This window comes from Ruditapes philippinarum, unplaced genomic scaffold (genome assembly GCF_026571515.1).
Source record: "Ruditapes philippinarum isolate M1 unplaced genomic scaffold, ASM2657151v2 ctg2012_1_1_1_1, whole genome shotgun sequence".
Classification (NCBI taxonomy): domain Eukaryota; kingdom Metazoa; phylum Mollusca; class Bivalvia; order Venerida; family Veneridae; genus Ruditapes; species Ruditapes philippinarum.
In genome coordinates this window covers 253,231-276,539 of record NW_026864155.1, presented here as the reverse complement: position 1 = coordinate 276,539, position 23,309 = coordinate 253,231, and the positions used below count along the sequence as shown (strand labels likewise).

Sequence of the window (23,309 nt, the reverse complement as noted above, 5' to 3'; positions counted from 1 at the left end):
CATGTGACAATATAAATGTGCTATACACAATATAGCTGAATTAACTATTTTTAATTACAAATTTAATATACGCTTGAGAATTGTTTTACCCACTTGAAATTGTTTTTATGATTTCTTTGAAAAAAAAAGTATAAACCTGAAAACATGTTGCTTTTTAATATGCATTTTATACAGTGTATATGTTGGTTTTACATTTCATGAACGCGCTTCATCCGTGTTTCGTCAACGGCACGGAACGGTTTAACAGAAGAAAGAATTCCTATTAAAAGCGTTCTGTTGAAGTTTTCTTCAGTTATACAAGAAACTCTTATCCGAGATAGTACAACCTTAACCATTAGATTCAGAGAAAATGGTGATAACTTTGAATGTATATTAGGCGGCACTACACAGGAATTAGGGAATGCTAAGTCTAAGTTACTTTCCATGGAAAATGATCTTGCTGAAAAGAAATTACAGTTCCCAACAAAAACATGTTTAGCTCTTAAACGTTTAAATTTCAATAGAAAATCGTCAGTGAGTAACCTGTTGAAGATCGCATTATCAGTATTGCCGTCGCCAAACAGGTTCATTCATCGAAATCTTCCTTTTGGATTCGATTTTAGAAACCTGATTTGATAAAGCAGCCAAGTATTGGTCGAGAAATATTTCTCATAAACGATTCCATTTGCTTTTGTAAAGCCTAAAGAAAGAAAAACTAATGCAGAAAGGAAGAAGCTGTTGTTGATATTTTAAGAAAGGATATCAAGACTAGAATAGTTGTTTATATTGATGAGACCTGTCGTCTTAACGTTGCTTTGGTTCCAGAAAGACCGCCGTTGATGAAGCATGTTGTGAGTATGTAGATATCAGCGAGGAGAAAAAGGAATCTCGCCACACCGAATATGCTTCCACAAGGAAAAAACAAAAGTTACACAAAAGTTTGGTCATCCGCTTAAACCAGTGCATTTTAGGATTTTTCATACGTCTGTTCAGCTTCGAACAGGTCGTTGCAGTGTTGAGAACGTGACAATATTTGCAGTATGAATTGAAGTTATTTCATTTCTGTTCAAGGGGAGGAAGAAAATGTTTCAGGCAGCTGTTGGTATCTAAATAAAATCTTCACTTTTCTATTCGTACAAACGAAATTAAGATTCCCTCCTCTTGTCCAATAAGCATCATCAGATCATCTGAAAATAACAGCGACGACCTTGAGAACTACTTGCTTAGGTTTGATGTATTACTTGAAAAGAAAATAACATATGTTTGTGAAAGGTTACAGGTTACCAACAGGCTTCACGACAATAACAGCAGTATTTGGTTATCCTCAAGCGGCAAACAACTTACTCTCAAATTTTTAGCGTTCGATAATTTACGTGTAGACAAGAAGTTTGTAATGAAGGAAAGGGACCCATCTAAAGGTAAATTGACGATTAAAGTATTAGATAATGGCATTTGGATGCTTATGAAGGTCTTGGAAAAGAAAAGATTACAGTTAATGCCTCGGGTAACAGTATTTTATGAGATATGATATTTTCACTGTTAGTCAAAAACTCATGTGTGAATCATTTTATTACCCCAAACAATAACTGTGATGATTTTTTATGATGATTTTATTTTATTTTCTGTAGAAAATATATAAATAACACATGGGTTTGTGGGTAACAGTAAAAATATCATCCCGAGGAAAATACTGTTACCCGAGGCGTAGCCGAGGGTAACAGTTTTTTTACGAGGGATGATATTTTTACTGTTACTCACAAACCAATGTGTTATTTCTTTTATTACCCCGAACAAAAATACTGAGATGATCTAAAATTGTCAACTAAATCTAACTGTAACAAAAACAAAACTGTAACTGTAACAATAACTAAACTGTCCTTACCCTTTTAAGTTTTAAGTGTTACTTCACTGTAGGCTACATTGAGAAGTTTTCTTTTTCTTTATTCTTTAAGCAAGTGATGATATCTACAAATCATAAACATACAATAAGCTAGGTTTTTATTTAGGAAACAAAACACTAACCCATTTACACGGTTATTATCTGTGAAATCTGATCCTTCTGTTTCCAGAATATTCTTAGCATGGTTTTTGACAAAATAACGATGATATCCTATGTCCACCATATCTGTAAAGTTTCACTGATTAAATTTGTTAAATAATCCTTTGTTGCATGCTTAAATCGTCTGGATGTTCCAGTTTGACACATAATTATTTACATAATGTGGAGGCTATAAGACATCCCTTTCCTGGAGTAAGGCGGAGTTTACTATTATAAGCGTTTTTTTTAGCGCGAATGTTAAAGAGCGTCTGAGTGAACGCTGCTATAGTGAATGGAAAGGGACGTAAATATGCGAAATGTACTTTTATTTCTCCATCAGTTTTTATTTTAATAAAGAAAACTAATTATATCGCAATATTAGATCTACGTTGAATTGAAGTTATGTTTTCAAAGCAACTTATAGCATCACGAAACTATATGTGCGTGTCTCTACTGTATATTATAACGCTAATAATTGTGAAATTGTATACTTTTAGTTGCTTTGTATATTTATGCACTTACAAAACACATTATGTAATGACTATTATTAAGTGAATTTACATAAATTGTCGTCATTTGAGGTGAAGGCAACCCAATTTTTTTAAAGGGTTCAATCAATTACACCAATAAATAGTTTGTCTTGGGTAAAATAAAGACGACAACCCGTGTATGGTGGTCACCTGCCACAGTACCTAATAAAGTGCAATCTAAACTTGAGATGTACATGCTTCCGAATGTATCACCAATAATAAGTAATTGTAGGTAATCAATTACACCCCTAACGCATGTTACCTGTAATAATTAAACATGAAAAACAGTTCGCCCATAATCTGATAGAGTATAATTATATATCAATGACGACAACCAATATATGGAGGTTCATCTTTTTATACCCTTATACGATCATATAAAGTGTATAGCCTACCGGGTTAGACTGTAAACTGAATGATGTATCCCTAGAAAAGTGCATTGTTAAATGCAATTCTGACAGCCAGTATCTGGATGTAGACAATTAAGTTTAATGTCTGAATGTAAAATCATGTACTTTACTTGTATATTAACTTCATTTATTCTATTACGTGTATAGCCATTATATGAACCTTCTTTTTTACAAATAATGCAAGTTTAGGAATACTCAGTAGTGAACTTTTGATTCATAAATGAGGTTATGAAAATATTGACAATTCTGTTAACAACCAATATACGGATGTAAGGTCTGCGGGTTAAAAATTTTAAATCTACATGTATATACATTTACTTTACAATCTTCTGGTATAACATGTACTTAATAAGCTAAGATTACGTTAAGAACATGTAAATTTGGGTAAAAGGACAACCCGCTTTTGGAGGCCAACTGCCCTGATGCCTGACTGAAGTGCAGTACATAATTTAAGCTACAGTCTCACTTACATCCCGGCAAAGCCCCGGTAGACGTCCAGGTGATCTGGGAACGGCCACATACATCCATAACTCTGCCAGCAACGTCCCGGATGATCCTGGTACATCTGGCATTCGACCCCGGAAATAAAAAAAATTTTTAATATCACCGGGGTGGTCCGTGATAACCCGGGGAGTATAGCTTAATTTGCCCTGCCGGGAACGACCGGGGTAACACCGGGGAAGCACCATAGCTCTGTCGGCAAAAACCGGGTATGATCCGGGGTATGATATAGCCGGTAGAGCTACGTACGGCAGAGCCCTTGTGAATGCTGGCAGAGCCCCGGAGAATGCCAGCAGAGCCTCGGAGAATGCAGTCAGAGCCCCGGAGGATGACGATGGAGCTAAGGTTGATCCCGGTAGAACCCCGATAAAGTCCAGTTTGATTCCAAAAGAACCACGACAATTTGCGATGATTGCACTTGTTTGTTTACCCTTCCCATTTCCATTCTATCCAGTCTTGCGTAAGGATTTTTCAGAAAATCATTATGCATTACTGTTCTTTATATTAAATAAAATTATGTATTTGATCAATGTAATCATGTAATCATGTTCTCGCGCGTTTTCAATCCACTGGGATTCTAGCTTAGGGGGCTATGCCTGGATCGTCCTGGGCCCTGCCTGGATCGACCGGGGATCTGCATGGGTCAATCTAGGCTCTTCCAGCGTATAGGCGTACCGGGTCAGACTGTAAACTGATTAATTGATGTATCACTAGAAAAGTGCATTGTTAAATGCAATTCTGACAGCCAGTATCTGGATGTGGAGAAATCTTATGATCATGTATATTCACTTTATTTATTCTATTACGTGTTTAGCCATTTTATATAATAATGCAAACAAGGGCAAGTTTATGAATAGCGAACTTTTGAATTCATAAAATGAGGTTGTGAAAACAATTTGGGTAAAAGGACAACCGCTTTTGGAGGTCAACTGCTTCGATGCCTGACTGAAGTGCAATACATAACTTACATTTACATGTACTTGCTTTGGAAAAGGAGTGTTTATTACAACTAACACTGCATAAATTGGCTTGAATGTGGTTTGAATCGGTTAATAAGCATAAGATGGGGGGGGGGGGAGAATAAATGAAAACTTGTGGATTGAATCCATGGTTTATCCATAGACAAGTGTTTATGTCGGCATTTTAATGTCTCAATTTTCCCTTAATGTGTACTTCTTAAGACGGAAGAAGAAAACTGGAAAATACCGTTTAAAATCTAAATCAATATAATACTTGAACTATGTTGGTTTTCATCAGCAATGTCGACATGTGTGTATGTGTGTGTGCGTGCGCGCGTGTGTGCGTGTGTGTGCGCGTGTGTGTGTGTGAGTATCGTTTTTACTTTCAATGAATTTAAATACGTCCAATTGTAGACATTGCAGATTTTTAAATTACTAGGGAAAGTCATATGGAAACAATGACAACAAGCAAATGGATGTATGGTTGTGTTTTTGTATATAAAATCTTCTTGTATATATGTGCTTTATGAAATAAGATTACTAAAAGGACACGTTTGTAAAGATCCAATCATATACAACAACAATTATATATTTGAACGACAACCCACTTTTGGAGGTCACCTCCTTCGGTGATATATACGTACAGCATTTAGAGGTTATAACTTACACTGCTTAAACCTGCTTGAATCTCGTTTGAATGCGTTAATAAACATGAATGTAAAATAATAAGTTAGGAACTGATAGGGTTTATGAATGACGACAATAATTATTATCTACCTACATTTACTGAAGATTTTTTTATGACATGCAACTACATTAATAGCAGGTATAAATGTATCCAGTCAAATACAATAAATATAAATTTGCTTGGGTAAATCACACATGACGATAACCCATGTAAGGAGATCACTTGCTTCAGTGCCTGAATAAAAGTCTCTGAATAAAGTGCTGAACGTGTTGTCATATTTAATAAACAATAATTTAGGTTATCCCTTATACTGCCTAAATTGTTTCGAATGCCTTTTGATGTACCTGCAAGGTTTAGTGTATACTACCTTAAACGACAAATAATATATGGACGTCAACTTCCTTTTCTAATAATGAAATAAATATACCGTGTAATATAATGAAATCCGGTTGATAGAAGCAATGGTTTATCCGTAGAAAAAAAAACTTCAAATAATTGTATTGCCAAAGGCTTTGGTGACAAACCGCATCTAGATGTCTGATTTTCCTAAAATGTATACATATGTACGACTTAAAACGGAGGAAGATGAAAACTGGAAAAAAAAACGTTTAAAATTGATATCAATGTAAGACATGAACTATGTTGGCTTGAAACATCAATGACGATATGTATAAACATGCAAATTTTCAAATTTCTGGTGAATATGGGTCTGAAAAACAATATATGTATGACAGTATGTGTATATGTATGTTTTTTTGTTTTTTTTTGTAAAACAAAGACTACAACCCATGTTTAGTGGTCAGCTGCTTTAGTGCTTGAATAAAGTGCATTCACTTGTACTGCCTAAATCGGCTTATGTCTTAAATGCCTCTTTCACCAATACTCAAATAACAAAGAACGTGGCAGAATTCTTACAAAAAAGATGGTGTCAAGAACTCACGACAACCAATATATGGAGGCATAGATTTAGCTCCATGATGGAGGTGTTTTTTTTACCGCTTGTTCATCTTCATATAAAACGGTGCTTTAAAATCATTGAGTTTCTTCATTAAGCATGCTCGTTGTCTGGAAAAGTTTAAAAACAAGAATTTGTAACAGAGTTACCAACGTCCCCCGCCCCGGGAGTTTTATATGAAGCATAAAATTGTGCTATTTCAAAAAATTGAGGTATGGATCTCAGGACATTCAGTCCAAAATTATGATCAATGCTAGATCTGCAAATATAACAATAAATTTGTTAAAAAAATAAAATGAAACACGGAATTTAAAAATCTATCATGTTAAGCTTTGACCTCTAAGTGTGACCTTGACCTGGGAGGTAGGGGAGCAGGTGTTGTGCATGACATAACGTCTTATTATTGAGACTATTTGTGCCAAGTACTTTCAAAATCCCTTAATCTATGAAGAAGTAATGGACGGGACAAAAAATATACCAAATAACAGACTCTGTTAACCTTTGACCTCTAAGTGTGACCTTGACCTTAAGAGGTAGGGGTGCAGGTGTTGTACCTGACATATCGGCTTATTATTGTGACTATTTGTGCCAAGTATTTACAAAAGTCCTTCATAGATAAGAAAGTTATGGACCGGACACGACATATACCCTCAAATAGACAATGTTGACCTTGAATGTGCAAGTACGACCTTGACTCGAAGGTAGGGGTCTGGTTGTTGCGCATGACACATCGTCTTATTATAACAAACATTTGTGCCAAGTAATTTCAAATTCCTTTGATAAATGACAAAGTTATGGACCGGACACGAAATATACCCTGTAACAGACTATGTTACTATTTGACCACCAAGTGTGACCTTGACCTTGAATGTAGGTGACTGGTTTTTGCACATGACACATCGTCTGATTATTGTGAACAATTATGGCAAGTATTTACTTAATCCCTTCATAGATAAGAAAGTTATGGACCGGACACCACATATACCCTCAAATAGACAATGTTAACCTTGAATGAGCAAGTACGACCTTGACCCTGAAGGTACGGGTCTGGTTGTTGCGCATGACACATCGTCTTATTATAACAAACATTTGTGCCAAGTAATTTCAAATTCCTTTCATAAATGACAAAGTTATGGACCGGACACGAAATATACCCTGTAACAGACTATGTTAATATTTGACCTCCAAGTGTGACCTTGACCTTAAAGGTAGGTGACTGGTTTTTGCGCATGACACATTGTCTGATTATTGTGAACAATTATGGCAAGTATTTACAAAATCCCTTCATAGATAAGAAAGTTATGGACCGGACACCACATATACCCTCAAATAGGCAATGTTGACCTTGAATGAGCAAGTGTGACCTTGACCCTGGAGGTAGGGGTCTGGTTGTTGCGCATGACACATCGTCTTATTATAATAAACATTTGTGCCAAGTTATTTCAAATTCCTTTCATAAATGACAAAGTTATGGACCGGACACGAAAGTGACGGACGGACAGACGGACGGACAGACAGACGGACGGAGCCTATTTCTATATCCCCCTTTTTTTCTTCGAAAAGGCGGGGGACAACAAACATCACGGTGCATATCCATATCGGTACCCTCTTTGCGAAATCTGCTCAAACGGTACCCTCTCTGAACATACACAGGTCATTCTCTGCTAAAATCAAACCAGCGATGGATAACAATCCAGTAAAATTTCATTGTAATAAGGAAAGGAGGTATGACATGTAGAAAAGATGTATACCACGGAACACTAGAATGTTTAAATTATGTGCTGATTTGTCATGTGCCCGATTTTCATGTTCACAACTTCACAATAAGCTACAAAAAATCGACATGTCTTGTCTCGTCCATCACCTCGACATGTATTGTTCGGGCTGAAATGAACCTGTGGCTTGATTATATATGCATCATACATAATATTTAATATGTTCATATTCATATCATCTTCCGACAAATGGCAGTATATAATTATTGTCAAAAATAAATGAAAAATTCATAAAAACACCCTACTTTCGGTTTTGCAGCGGCACGGGCTACCTGTCTTCATTTGAATTTTTATATCACAAGTACCCTCTCATTTTTTAACACATAGGTACCCACAAAGCGCGACATGGAACAAAAACAACTTATATTTCATGCTTTACAGTGTTTTACTATAATATATTAGATATTATATTCTGATAAACCACTAGTGAAATTTAAACAAGAGGGCCATGATGGCCCTGAAGTCGCTCATCTGTACATAGGTCCCCAGGGCGGTGCCAGTTTAAACCTCTTGGTTTTTATTTGAAAAAACTTGGAAGACACTCACTAGAAGATGTTTCATGCCAAATATCTAAGCTCTAGCTCTTTGGGTTTTTTTTTAAAAGAAGATATTTAAAGTTTTTTCTTTCGGTTGCCATGGCAACCAGAGTTCTGTATGGAATTAAATTCTTTGAACAAATTTTAAAGGTGACCACCAAAGGAACATTCCTGTGAAGTTTGGATGAAATTGGCTTAGTGGTGTTAACCATTTATGAGGAGATGTCATTTAAATTAAAAAGTTTATGGATGGATGGACGCCGGACGGCGCTGGACAAAAAGTGATCACAAAAGATGAGCTAAAAATATAATTTTCACCGTAGCCGGACTACTTTTTTCCCCTCATTGCACCCAATTACAAAGAAACACAGTTATTTCCCAACAATAGACATGCATGTGAACACAACAACAACAAATAATATAAAAAGGGTGTCTGCTACACTTAAAACAGAAATATTGCAGAAGAATATTATTGTTCAGGCTAGTATCTGATGATTTATTTGACATGGAAAATAATCAAAAAGATTCAAGATGATGATGTTTGTAGACAAAATTTTCCAAAGCTAGGGCAGTGTTGACAAAAAATAATGCAACAGCTAAAAAAAATTGGTTTGGGGAACAAGCCAAAGAAGCAGAAATCCTTGATGATTCTACATTAAACAAAATGTATGACTCAAAAACCTTAGGTACGAGTAACCAAAGAGCCTTATTTGAACTCAATATTTCGGAATGTCGGAATCTTTGCTGGGAAGATGTTCAACTGTGTTTGGATGAGGCCGATGGCACAGAGTATCTGATCTATGATAAGGAACGACAAACTAAAACAAGGACAGGGGCTTAGTTACGCGACTCTAGTTACCTGTACAGATATAAATTATTGTTTCATTTCTTTTTAAAGTTATCCAATAAATATTAAGCCAAGTATATTGTAAAATACTGAAAAAATATTAAAGCCATCATGTAACACATCACCATTTTGCAACACTGTATTTCTAAATTCTTTAAATTGCCTTTAAACTTCTTTAAAAATTATGCGCAAGTTTACTATAAATTAATAACAAAATCTATTATCCTAAAAAAAATATTAAAATAATCTTATCAGATTAATATTTTAGGTTAAATGAAATAACAGTTTCAAAACAAAACAACAGCTATCCAGACTGGGACTTGAACCCAGGTCTTCTGCTAAAAGAAGCAGATATTCTAATCACTGAACTATCTGGATGACTAGTTGATGTTTTGTCTTACACTGTAATATTATAAGTTTAAACAGGATATTTTTTTCAGTGTATGATAGAAAGTTTATTTCAAAGTGACCATCAGATTTTCAACATTTTTCACAAGTGTTTATTTTCATTTTTACATGTAAGAACGAAATTTCTTACATTTTTTTGCTGTGGAAAGTGAATTATATTTGATAATTTTCACAGTGAAATTATAATTGATAATTTTCACTGTAGCCGAGACTATAATTGAATGCGGATGAAAATAATATTTCATAACTAAATGGAATTATCAAAGCAGGAATAAATTCAGTATAACAGTGATGTTCTGAACAATCATGAAGAACTCATGACGTTACGCAGCAAAACAGAAAAGATGACTTAAAATCACTAAAATAGCAAATGAAATATATAGGAAATTTGTATGTTTTGCATGTAAGATTGAAATATATTTTCACTCGTGAACACCCAGCAGCAATTATATTTATACCAGTGATTTTTTTTTTGCAATTTCCTAAAGGGGAAAATATAGCATGATAAATCACAAAAGGGGAAAATAAAAGTCCAACCACTGAATAATGGAATTTACCCATACATTTTTATAAAAATTTCAATTTTTAATTCAATTTAGCATGCATGGTACTAGCAGAGGCTATCTAAAGGGACAGCTTTCTGTCTTCAGCTGATATATTTATGGGCGGTAGGGGAAACAGCCTTTATTCCACTGTAAAATACAGGGAAACAGAAATGTCGAATGACACATATGCCCCCCTTCCTAGCCCTTGACTCACATTATTGGTTATTTTATTATAGAAACTTGCCATAAATGGGTACATGGAAGTGTTCAATTATGGAAAAAAGGAAAATAATGAAGACTTTGTGATAAATAATTTTCAAGATAATGAGCTGAAACCATTTCTGACATTTAAGGCAACTGTGACATTGACCTTTAGACCTAGTGACCCAAAATCAATAGGGGTCATCTATCATATATGACCAATCACTATGTGAAATATAGATTTTGTGATGTATAGTTTCAAGATAATCAGCGAAACCATTCTGACATTTAAGGCCCCTATGACCTTGATCTTTAACCTAGTGACCCCAAAAATCAATAGGGGTCCATCTACTAGTTATGACCAATCACTATGTTATACAGTCAAACGTGTATTAAGCGAGGGAAACACCCAAAACGGTCGCTAAATGAAACGGTCTCTTAAGACAGTCAGCATGATATAAAAGTCAAAATTTATAAATGACAGCTTTCTTATGCGGTGGGAATGTTTTTCAACTTCGTTGTTGTGGCCAAGTATGAAGACAATACACCAAGAAATAAAAAAGTTATGATCCAGGTACAAGTTTTCGAACGGCAACGGCAACGCCGACCTGACTATAACAATACCTCTACTTTTTTTTTCAAAAAAAAAAAAGTCGAGCTAAAAATCAATAGGAGTCATCTGCTGGTCATGACCAATCATCATTCCAAGTTCGAAGTTTCTAGGCCTAAGCGTTCTTTAGTTATTGATCGGAAATCGTTTTTACCTACAAGGTCAATGTGACCTTGACCCCTTAACCCCAAAATCAATAGGGGTCATCTGCTGGTCATGAACAATTCACCATACCAAGTTTGAAGTTCCTAGGCCTAAGGGTTCTTTAGTTATTGATCGGAAACCGTTTTTACCGTAAGAAGTCAATGTGACCTTGACCTTTGACCCTTGACCCCAAAATCAATAGGGTCATCTACTGATCATGACCAATCACCATATCAAGTTTGAAGTTCCTAGGCCTAAGGGTTCTTAGTTATTGATCGGAAACCGTTTTTTTTGCTTAACAAGGGTCAATGTGACCTTGACCTTTGACCCCTTGACCCCAAAATCAATAGGGGTCATCTACTGGTCATGACAAATCACCATACCAACGTTTGAAGTTCCTAGACCTAAGGGTGTTTTTAGTTATCACTCGGAAACCATTTGGTCTACGGACCGACGGACAGACAAGTGCAAAGCAATATACCCCCTCTTCTTCGAAGTGGGGGCATAATAAGTTAGTTACTGTTAAAGACAAAAAATATCCAAAATCTTCAGGCAGAAGCATAATCATTTTTAAGAGTAAAAGAATATAAAACAAGAGGGCCATGATGGCCCTGAGGTCGCTCACCTGTATATAGGTCCCCCCCCCACCCCGGGGCCAATTTTTACCCAAGGGCTTTTATTTGTTTATTTGAACAGACTTGGTAGACACCCATAAGAAGATGTTTCATGCTAAACTCTAATCTAAGTTTCTAGCTCATTGGGTTTTTTAAAAGAAGATTTTTAAAGTTTTTACTATACACATATAGTTTAAAACAATGACACCCCTGGGGCAGGGCCAGTTTTGACCCCCGGCTTTTATTTGAACAAAACTTTGTAGATATTTACTTAAAGATGTTTCATGCTTAATATCTAAACTCTAGCTATTTGGGTTTTTTCAAAGAAGATTTTTTAAGTTTTTGCTATTATAACACATATAAGGAAAATCAATGACCCCCCCCCCCCCCGGGCGAGGCCAGTTTTGACCCCAGGGCTTTTATTTGAACATACTTCGTAGACACCCATTAGAACATGTTTCATGCTAAAATATCTTAGCTCTAGCTCTTTGGGTTCTTTAAAAAAAGATTTTTAAAGTTTTTTACTATATGCATATAGGGAAAATCTATGACCCCCTGGGGCGGGGTCAATTTTGACCCCAGGGCTTTTATTTGAACAAAACTTGGTAGACATTCACTAGAAGATGTTTCATGCCAAATATCTAAGCTCTAGCTCTTATGGTTCTTTAAAAGAAGATTTTTTAAGTTTTTACTATATGCATATAGGGAAAATCAATGACCCCCGGGGCGGGGGGCCAATTTTGACCCCAGGGCTTTAATTTGAACAAACTTGGTAGACACTCACTAGAATATGTTTCATGCTTAATATCTTAGCTTTAGCTCTTTGGTTCTTTAAAAGAAGATTTTTTTAAGTTTTTACTATATGCATAAAGGAAAATCTATGACCCCCGGGGCGGGGCCAATTTTGACCCCAGGGCTTTTATTTGAACAAACTTGGTAGACATTCACTAGAAGATGTTTTCATGCTTAATATCTAAGCTCTAGCTCTTACGGTTCTTTAAAAGAAGATTTTTTAAGTTTTTACTATATGCATATAGGGAAAATCAATGACCCCCCCGGGGCGGGGCCAATTTTGACCCCAGGGCTTTAATTTGAACAAACTTGGTAGACACTCACTAGAACATGTTTCATGCTTAATATCTTAGCTCTAGCTCTTACGGTTCTTTAAAAGAAGATTTTTTAAGTTTTTACTATATGCATATAGGGAAAATCTATGACCCCCCGGGGCGGGGCCAATTTTGACCCCAGGGCTTTTATTTGAACAAACTTGGTAGACATTCACTAGAAGATGTTTCATGCTTAATATCTAAGCTCTAGCTCTTAAGGTTCTTTAAAAGAAGATTTTTTTAAGTTTTACTATATGCATATAGGGAAAATCAATGACCCCCGGGCGGGGCCAATTTTGACCCCAGGGCTTTTATTTGAACAAACTTGGTAGACATTCACTAGAAGATGTTTCATGCCTAATATCTAAGCTCTAGCTCTTACGGTTCTTTAAAAGAAGAATTTTTCAGTTTTTACTATATGCATATAGGGAAAATCAATGACCCCCTGGGGCGGGGCCAATTTTGACCCCAGGGCTTTTATTTGAACAAACTTGGTAGACACCTTCTAGAAGATGTTTCATGTCAAATATCTAAGCTCTAGCTCTTAGGGTTGTTTAAAAGAAGATATTTAAAGATTTTTCTTTCGGTTGCCATGGCAACCAGAGTTCTGCATGGAATTAAATTCTTTGAACAATTTTTAAAGGTGACCACCAAAGGAACATTCCTGTGAAGTTTGGATGAAATTGGCTCAGTGGTTTATGAGGAGATGTCATTTAAAGCAAAAGTTTACGGACGGACGCCGGACGGACGGACCGACGGACGCCGGACGAAAAGCGATCACAAAAGCTCACCCTGTCACTTTGTGACAGGTGAGCTAATAAAACAGAGGCTCATAATCAAAAATAAAAATAAAGATACCAAAAATAATGGAAGAAACTGCCTTAGCTTTTACTGATTTTGCTTCTTGCTGTTTGACAAAAAAAATTTTCTACAAAATTCCCTGACTTTTGGTTATTTTTCAAGTTACCCTGACCAATTTCAATATTCCCTGACTTTTCCCTGACCGTGGGAACCCTGAATTAAGAGTGGCATTACATATAAACTGGAAATTAAACTATTGACTTGATAATTATTCTTGCAGGACAATCAAGTTTTTGCTTGTTAGCTCACCTGTCCAGCCGTCTGTCCATAAACTTTTACTTTAAACAACATCTCCTCTTAAACTGCTAAGCCAATTCCATCTAAACTTCACAGGAATGTTCCTTAGGTAGTCAACTTTAAAAATTGTTCAAAGAATTATATTATAAGCAGAACTCTGGTTGTCATGGCAACAAGGAAACAAGAGCCACCGCCAGACGGGGGCAACGCTCGACTTTTAATTTTCTCTAAAAGCAAACAAAGGAATGTTTGAACAAAATCTTTTGAATATACTAATTTTTATATATATATATATATATATATATATATATATATAAATATATATAAACAGAAACACGCAATTCTATAAATAGAAACACGCACATATGTGGTGTTGACATGTGGTTGTGACATGTGGTATCACATGGTGGTGTCACATTGTGTCATGTGTGGTGATACATGGTGGTGATCTGGCTGGTGCATGTGGTGTCACGTGGTGGTGACATGCAGTGTTTTTTTTCTTTATATAACTACTACCCTAAAACGGTACCATTCCCAATAGAAAATAGACATTAAAATTCCCAATTTCCAATGTTAAATTCCCAAAATGGCTGTTCAAAATGCCCACAAGGCCAAGTGATTTTTCTAAAATCATTTAAATCCAACATATTCATATAAATCACCACTCAATAGTTCTATTTTGACAGTAGAAGCTGTTAGCTATCTTTAATTATGATGTCTAATCTCATTTGTAGCTGAAAAAATGCATTAAAAAAATTCCCAATTTTAGTCAAATAACGCATTTTTTTCCCAATCAGTCTGGTACCGGCACCATTCCCAAAGTCGAGAAAAAAAACGCTGACATGTGAAGTCGATGGTGGTGACACTGGTGTCACATGGTGGTGTCATGTTGTGGTGACATGTGGTGTGGTCATGTGGTGTCATGTTGTGGTGACATGTGGAGTCACATGGTGGTGTCATGTTATGGTGACATGTGGTGGAGTCATGTGGTGGATTGTGTGGAGTCACGTGGTGGAGTCATGTGGTGGTGTCACAAGGTGGTGACATGTGGTGAAGTCATGTGCTGGTGGTGTCAAGTGCTGGTGGTGTCACATGGTGGTGACAAGGTCTTGTCTTAAGTATGTTTTGTTCTAATATAAGTTGATCCCTTCAATAATAGCAAAGTTACAGCCAGTTACAGCAAAAACAATGAAACGGTCAAGGTCATTAATGAGTGAAGGTCAAGGTCTGTCTGATTATTTTTAAGTGTTATCCTAGAAGATTATTATGTTAAAGTTTGAAGACAATCCATTCAAAAATAACAATGTTACAGCCAATAATAGCCAAAAAAATTAAAATTCAATAATTTGACCTTCAAAGTCAAGGTCATTTATGAGTGAAGGTCAAGGTCTGTCAAGTTATTTTTAAGGGATATCCTTGAAGATTATTATGTTCAAGTTTGAAGACAATCCATTCAAAAATAACAAAGTTACAGTCAATAACAGCATGAACAAGCAAAATTTGGACTTTTAACCTTGAAGGTCAAACGCTCATTCTCACTAATAAGTAACAATGTATTATTTTACATGTCGCAAGACCTGCCCAAACAAATGTGATGAAATTCAGAAGATTTATATCCACCATATATGAGCACATACTTACGCGCAATAAAATCGTTTACGAAGCAAATTCAATACCGCGATATGTCTCTTTTGACATGCCACTAAACTTATTAAAAGATGCCTACGTGATCTGTCGCAAATGCATTTAACAACTTAGGGTGCTCTTAAATATAACCTGCTTGAATAAAGCATAGGTTCAGACTAGAACATTACCCTGTATGGACTGTCTTACTAAAATAGATACTTATTGTTTCATTTCGGCTTTCATTTAAAAAAAAAAAAATAATTAATTGTTTTGTCTTCAAATATATAATACCTACGTTACACCAACCTAGTTATAACCAAATTTTAACACAAATGTAAAATAAACCAAACATTTTTTAATTTCTTTTGTCAGTAAAAAGTCTTTTTTTATAATTGAGACCTAAAATTTAGTCAAATATAATAAAAGGTACCTTATTTGTGTGTGTTTTCATTTTTACAAACATTTTATTTAAAAAAATGCAATACCTACGTGATATGCCTTCAATTAAACAAATAACGAAATACAGTAGATATTACATCTTTTAATTAAATATATGTTGTAATAATGTGATTCTAACTTATATTTTTTATTTCCAAAAGTTGCCAAAATAAAATGTGAGCATAGCAAAGTGCTATAAATGCCTACGTTATTGATGCCTACGTGATGGCTTTATCGAATTCTTTTGAGTACGAATGGATTTTATTAAAATAATTACGTCACAACTATATTTACGTCATCAAGTTCATGGAATTCAACAAGGAGAAAAAGTGAATCCACATTTTATTCGCTATATTTATATGTTATTTGGAGACATTTATATGTTATTTGGAGACATTTTTGGCAATATTTGGATAATCGGAGGTAAGTAATTGTTTAAGTGTCAAACTAAGATTATTTCTGTTATTTGTATAACGTATGCATTGATGTTTATTGTCTGTTTAAAGTTAACATTTTTAATCGCATATTTTAGCTAAAAATGTCGTATAAATATGATGATACCTACGTTACCGGTACGTAACGTAGGTATCATACCATTTACTTTAGAAAAAAAAACTTAAATAAATGAGAGAAAGATAAAATTTGCTTTTCGCGTCTTTCTTATATGTTATATTATCTTATATAAAGTAAATATAACTGACTATAGTTTAGGAATATAGCAATAAAAGATGTTTGTTTTTTCATATGTTTTTTATTTTTCTACATTAAGCACTTACATACTGATTTTGTCGTCTAAAAATGTAGGATCTCATTGAATTATGTAAAAATGTATCTATTCAAAGTATTAGATGAATAATTATTATATAATTGTTAAAAGGGTATGGCCATAATTTTTCTATTTCCTAGAGAATATCATAATATCAATAGTAACGTAAACATCATATTTACGTCACTTTTCTATTGCAGTATGGGGAAGACTAGAGCTGAGATACAGCGGGAATATAGAGAGAGAAAAAAGGCTAAGTTGGGAGAAGAATTCATGAAAAAGGAAAGAGAACGAGTTAGGAACTACTATGTACCAGCTTCTGAGCTGAGCAATAAGAAAAGGAAAGAGAGAAATGAAAAGATGAAAATAAAGAATCGAAGGGCAAGAGCAAAGGCGAAGGAACTATTAGAAAGGCTTCAGATAAGAGAATCAAGTGATGACGGACCAAGTGACAGTGGCTATGGAAGTGTAAATGAACCAGGCCCGAGTCTAAATGAACCAATGATAGTTAGTTTGCCAGCTATAAGAGTTGCAGCTAGAGCTAATGGGGCAAAGAAAAAAAAGGCAAGGGCGTTAGCAAGGGCTTATCATTCTATTAGAGTGTTGCAGAAAAAGAAGATTGATCTTGAACGTAAGTTAAAAACAAAGTCAAAGCAAGTAGAACGAATGAAAAAGAAGATAATTTTGAAAAACAAAATACCAAAAACACCTGAGTGTACTCAAAAAGCTGTTGCAACAACTCCTAGAAGCAAAACAAAACATGAAATTGAACAACTGCAACTAACGCCAAAGAGGAAAAGATTTGTAGCCAAAAAGTTGCTTTTGACCAACGTTTTATTAGCCGAGATAAAGAAAACTAAAGAAAGCAGTTCCAAGAAAAAGAGAAGAGTAATACATAATGTAGTTGCTGGCAAAATAACTAAGAAATATAGATGCATGAGAATAGTTAGTGAAGAAACAGGCTTATCAAGAACGGCATTGTTGAAATGCAAGTCAAAATGCATTGTTGTTCAGCGAGAACAGAGAAAAAGCATATCAAAGAAACAGGCTTATTAGCTTGAAGAAGTTTTGTCAAGAGAAGATAATTGTTGAGTTCAACCCGGAAAAGCTGATGTTAAAAAAGGGAGACAAACGAAAGTGCTTACAGACTATATGCAAAATTTGTGGCAAAAGTTTTCTGCAGAGAACCCTGATCTTAAAATGTCGTTATCAACGTTTTGTCGCCTAAGGCCTCGTCACATTTTACTTGCAAGATTTATTTCACGTAATGCGTGTCAGTGCCTCAAACACCAGAACATGTCTTTAAAGGTACAGGCTATGAGAAAAGTTGGAATAAGAATAAGTGAAAACCCTGAGAAAATATGTGAACACAAAGACGCCATTGCACAAATATTTAACCAAGTACATAATGATGTGTTAAAACAATTAAATATAGAGTGTGGAAAAAAGTTGAAGTAGAAAGCAAGTTGAAAAAAACAATGGTGGTAGAAACGGAATTAGGACGCCAAGAGTTTATTAATCTCATAGAAAAAGAAGTGCTTGAGTTCTGCGAACATGTTAAAAGGGTAAGAGCCCAATATCATCAGCTGAAAACAAACAAAGATAAACTTCAAAATGATCACGTTATAGTACAAATGGACTTTGCGGAGAATTACTCCTGTCGCACTGTAGACGAAGTACAGACCGCATACTGGTCTTTGACTCCTGTAATACTACACCCTACGGTTGTTTACTTCAAGGAAGAATCCACACTGAGACACAAGAGCTTAATGGTGGTCTCAAATACATTAACGCATTCCGCAAGCTCAGTTTCAGCGTTCATGGATCATATTGTTCCTGAAATAAAAAAGTTAGTACCTGAAGTAAAACATATCCATTATTGGACTGATAGTCCCTCGAGCCAATATAGGAACCGCTTTATTTTCAACGTTATTGGCAATCACAGAGAAAAGTATGGTTGTACAGCACAATGGAACTATTTTGAAGCCGGACACGGCAAAAGTGCGTGCGACGGCTTAGGCGGAACAACTAAACGAATGGCTGATGAAGCTACCCGACAAGGAAACGTTCTCATTCAGAGTGCAGAAAATTTTTACAATTGGGCAAGTAAGTCGAGTATGAAAGAAGTTAAATTCTTGTATGTGGACAAAAAAGAATGTGAGCAAATGCAAGCGCTCTTTTCGAGCTTGAATATTAAATCAATTCGTAATACAATGAAGCTCCATGCTATTGCTTTTGATTCCACAAAGCAAGGGATTGTTAAAACTAGAGAGACGTCTTGTTATTGTGATACATGCTGCACTGGGAAGTTTTGCCAAAGCTGAACAGAAGAGAAGTTTGTTGCTTCGGGGGACATACTTAATAAACGCAGTGAGGTAAATTCAAATGTAAATGTAGAGCAAGGCAGTTTAAATTCCAATGATAGATCACAAGAGTTCAGCATTCAAGTGAAATATCTAGAAAGAACAATGATCATGGTGTCACAGATATGACAAATACAGAGAAATCGCCAGAAGCCTTTACTAAAGAAGCTGAAGTGTCACACGCAACTGTCTTCAGTAGTTTAAAACCTGGTCTCTACTTTGCAGTCCTGTACGAAAGAAAAGCTTATGTAGCTAAAAGTTAAGGAAATGTTCAGATGGCCGAAGAGAGAAGATATTATTTGGATAGAACAGGACAATATAATAACCAGGATCGATGCACCCAAAGAGACAGGCAAATCAAAGAGACTGTTCAAAGTGGGAGAAGATGTACAATCCATACTTAGTAATTTTTCTGGTTGAAATAACTGTTAGATGAGAACATCAGCAATAAAACTTTGATTTAGTCTATACTGCTCACTAGGCAAAACTTAAAATGCGTATACGAGGCTCTAGACTTTAGAAGATACCTACGTTACTTATCTACATTACTATTTTGTAAGAGTAATATTTTAAAAGTGTACTCATTACTTTTAAAATACCTAAGACCTAATACTATCATGAATTACAATAAGTTCTTTTTTAAGTTTAAACAGTTTACATGTAAATCGTTTAAAAGTGTTATTGTTATAATTGAAAGGTAACGTAAAATAAAATATTTCGTTAGACTTATTATGAAATTCAAATATAGGAGCAGTATGCCAAATCATTATCAAAGACATACTATTATTCTATAAGTATTAATAGTAAGAATTGTTGTTGTTTTTTTACTTAAATAATACTGAATTTTTGCTAGTTAATCAAGTTTTTGTTCTATTTGTACTTTGGTATTTGACCGATACCTACGTTATTTTAACCGATGTTGAGAATATTCGTTGTAAGAATTTGCATAGATGATATTATCTGTTTTATTAAAGTGTTTTATGTTAGTTGTTCCTTCTGTTGGTATAAAAGTAGTAAAAAATCACAAAACAATGTTGCATAGAGTTGATTTATCATGTATAAAAAAACAAGTTATTTCAGTTAAATAAATTTCAATTTGTTTTTGGTGTGTTACTTCTGTGTTGTCAACTCCACTCATCACATAAGTGATCATTTAAGTATAACGACTTTTCATATAAATGTTTATGCTTATTGCACTGATTTAGAAATATAACTTTACTTTAAAGAATGTATCAATACATACAATCGCAATTAAGCAAAGTGACCGTTTATAGTAACGTAGAAATCAGCAAATGTTTGGTATGTTATAACAGTTGACCACCATTTTGGTAAAATCTCTGTCATGTACAGAAAAATATATAATTAATGTTAGAAATAGATATAGTTATGTCACCAATAAATGATAAGAGTGAATTAAAACCTTAAATCATTTACTCATTTGATTATTCAACAGTTTCTTATTAATGAGAATCTGCGCAAAGTCATTTATGGATGAAGGTCAAGGTTAGTGTGGTCTACTGAAAGGTCTTGTCCCAAGGGTTGTTGTGGCCGAGTATGAAGACAATACACCAAGAAGTAAGACTAGTATAGCAATACCTCTACTTTTTTTTTTCAAAAAAAAAAAAGTCAAGGTAAAAACTGCTCTTTAAAAATTGAATTTAGATATAGATATGTTTTGTTTTTTTTAAAATTATTTTGCTAGGGCAATTAATGCACCATTATTTTTAAGTATTTAAACCTGTTAGTCAATCTCATGATGATATATTTTCAAATGTTATGGCAATATTTTTACTCCTGAAGTTTTGTCAATTAAAGTAACTCACCGGTATTACACTTCCTATGTTGTCATCTGTCACAAGCATCACAAGTGACTGCCTCCTGCCGTTTCCTCACAACACTTCCACAGTCTATACAATAATCAGTCATTTCAATAACCAACAAATAACTTAAGATTTGACTAGTTTTGATGCCCATTCTGCTAGTTTTGGGGCCAATTTGACTAGTTTTGGAGTCGATTCGACTAGTTTTGGGGCCGATTTTACTTTTAACAAGAGATGTCGGTAGGACAGCACGCTCGACTATTCTAAGTGCTTGATAGTAAAAGAGCCTTAATAATGTTAAATATTCTAAGTTCACAAAAGGGCTAATTTTTTTTTATAAAATATAAAATTGTCCCAAAAAAGGCACAAACCCCTCAGTAGTTATGGAGATAACAGCTTAGAAGCAAAACTTTACCATGAATTTTTTAAGTTGAAAAAGGGAAGAAAAATCAGCCTAAATGCAAGATAGAATTATGGATCTTTGTCAGTGACCTACAATTCTGACCCTAAATGCATATGTGAAGTTTTAAATAAATATCTTTAATAGTTATTCAGATATGTAAAACTTGCATTTAAACATTAACCAAGAGACTAAGTAGAAAAGGGGATATGAATCAGCCTTAATGCAAGATAGAGTTATGGAACTTGGTCAGTGACATACAATTATGACCCTCAAATTATGACCCTAAGTACATGTGTAAAGTTTCAAGTAAAAATCTTTGAAGACCTTTAACCTTTAACCAAAATCTCTAAGTTTCAAAGGGGCAAATAATTCTGCAAATATTGCAGACAGAAATGCAATTTTGCAAAATGATGTACATTGTTACTATAAAAAAGTATTGTAAATTTCAATTGAATATCTCAAGCAATAATTGAGATATTTGACTTTACAAAAAAACTTTAACCAAAATTTCTAAGTTTCAAAGGGGCATAATTCTGTCAATATTGTAGGCAGAGTTATCCAACTTGTCAATCTGATGTACCTTGTTACTATAAATAAGTATTGTAAGTTTCAATTGAATATCTCAAGCAATAATTGAGATATTTGACTTAACAAAAAATGTAACCAAAATTTCTAAGTTAAAAAGGGGCATAATTCTGTCAATATTATAGGCAGAGTTATCCTACTTGTCAATCTGATGTACCTTATTACTATAAATAAGTATTGTAAGTTTCAATTGAATATCTCAAACAATAATTGAGATATTTGTCTTTACAAAAAACTTTAACCAAAATTTCTAAGTTAAAAAGGGGCATAATTCTGTCAATATTGAAGGTAGAGTTATCCAACTTGTCAATCTGATGTACCTTGTTACTATAAATAAGTATTGTAAGTTTCAATTGAATATCTCAAGCAATAATTGAGATATTTGACTTTACAAAAAACTTTAACCAACGCAGACGCCGACGCGGACGCTGACGCCGGGGCGACTACAATAGCTCTCATATTCTTCGAATAGTCGAGCTAAAAATTGTTGTGTGGTCGATTTGACTAATTTTGAGGCCGATTCGACTGATTTTGAGCCGATTTGACTTGGGGCCGATCTGACTTTGGGCGGATTTAACTAGTTTGCATGAGATTAGATACAATGTAGTATAGTACTCCCCTCAGGTACCGCGTCCTTGCCCATTCCGATGTAATTAGAAAATTTGTTTCTTTACACATTGAATGCCACCAAATACTGTTTCCATCTAATTTATTCATTAAAGTGAAAGTGGAAGTGCTGATTTTTGTGAATTTGGATAGAATTTTTTTCATTTCAAATAAATTCTGTCATTGATAGGAAAATCCAAAGCTGCCGGTGTGTGTTAAAAATACTTCTTTATTTTACCCCATATTTAACATTTAAACTTATAATTTCATGTTCCGACAAGTGAAGGTCGTCTGCTGAAACTGTAGTGACATCATATTCTGTTACAAAAAATTATACTGAATTAAAAAAGGGCCATCAATTAACATAAAACGGTACCATAGTGATATCCATTTAAGCTCCCATTCAAAACATGGCTGACTGACTATAGATGTTTCTAATTTAAATTTTGGAGTTATTTCTATCAATAACATGTGTATTTGATGTCAAGATGCGACAACAAAACACAATTCAATAAAATAGTAAATACAAGTTCTTTTTATTTGCACAATTTGCTGGAAATAATAAGAACAGTGGTACCATAGGGGACCATCCTATGTATCCTGTTTTCTCGTATTATAGTGGGGCTAAGGCCTAAACTTGGTTGGATAATTTTTATTAAACATTTTGGTACAGTATTTTTTAGTCTGATACACAGAAAAATGCCCTTAAGACAATATAAATGAAGAAAGATCGTAACCGAAAGCAAAACTTAAGTTAT

The 23,309-nt window shown here is 34.6% G+C and overlaps 2 protein-coding genes and 1 non-coding gene across 3 annotated transcripts in view; 2 read left to right on the top strand and 1 right to left on the bottom strand.

Moving 5' to 3' along the window:
• Nucleotides 1-1,109: 1,109 nt before the first annotated feature.
• Nucleotides 1,110-23,309, top strand: part of LOC132724627 (uncharacterized) — a 57,316-nt gene continuing 35,116 nt past the window's right edge. The window contains exon 1 of the mRNA XM_060709563.1: nt 1,110-1,397. Within this exon, the coding sequence (XP_060565546.1) occupies nt 1,373-1,397 (25 nt within the window). The 5' untranslated portion in view covers nt 1,110-1,372. The remainder of the gene's footprint in view (nt 1,398-23,309) is intronic.
• Trnak-cuu (transfer RNA lysine (anticodon CUU)) lies at nt 9,524-9,596 on the bottom strand. Its single transcript has one exon. It is a non-coding gene; the product is annotated as a tRNA-Lys (tRNA).
• LOC132724624 (uncharacterized) lies at nt 16,345-17,830 on the top strand. The gene is made up of 2 exons (XM_060709561.1): nt 16,345-16,431; nt 16,975-17,830. The coding sequence occupies exon 2, from the start codon at nt 16,976-16,978 to the stop codon at nt 17,828-17,830; it is 855 nt and encodes a 284-aa protein (XP_060565544.1). The 5' UTR covers nt 16,345-16,431; nt 16,975.

Bases quoted from the DNA above. Each gene is read 5' to 3' on its own strand.
- LOC132724624 (XM_060709561.1), top strand. From the start codon at position 16,976: ATGGGGAAGACTAGAGCTGAGATACAGCGGGAATATAGAGAGAGAAAA.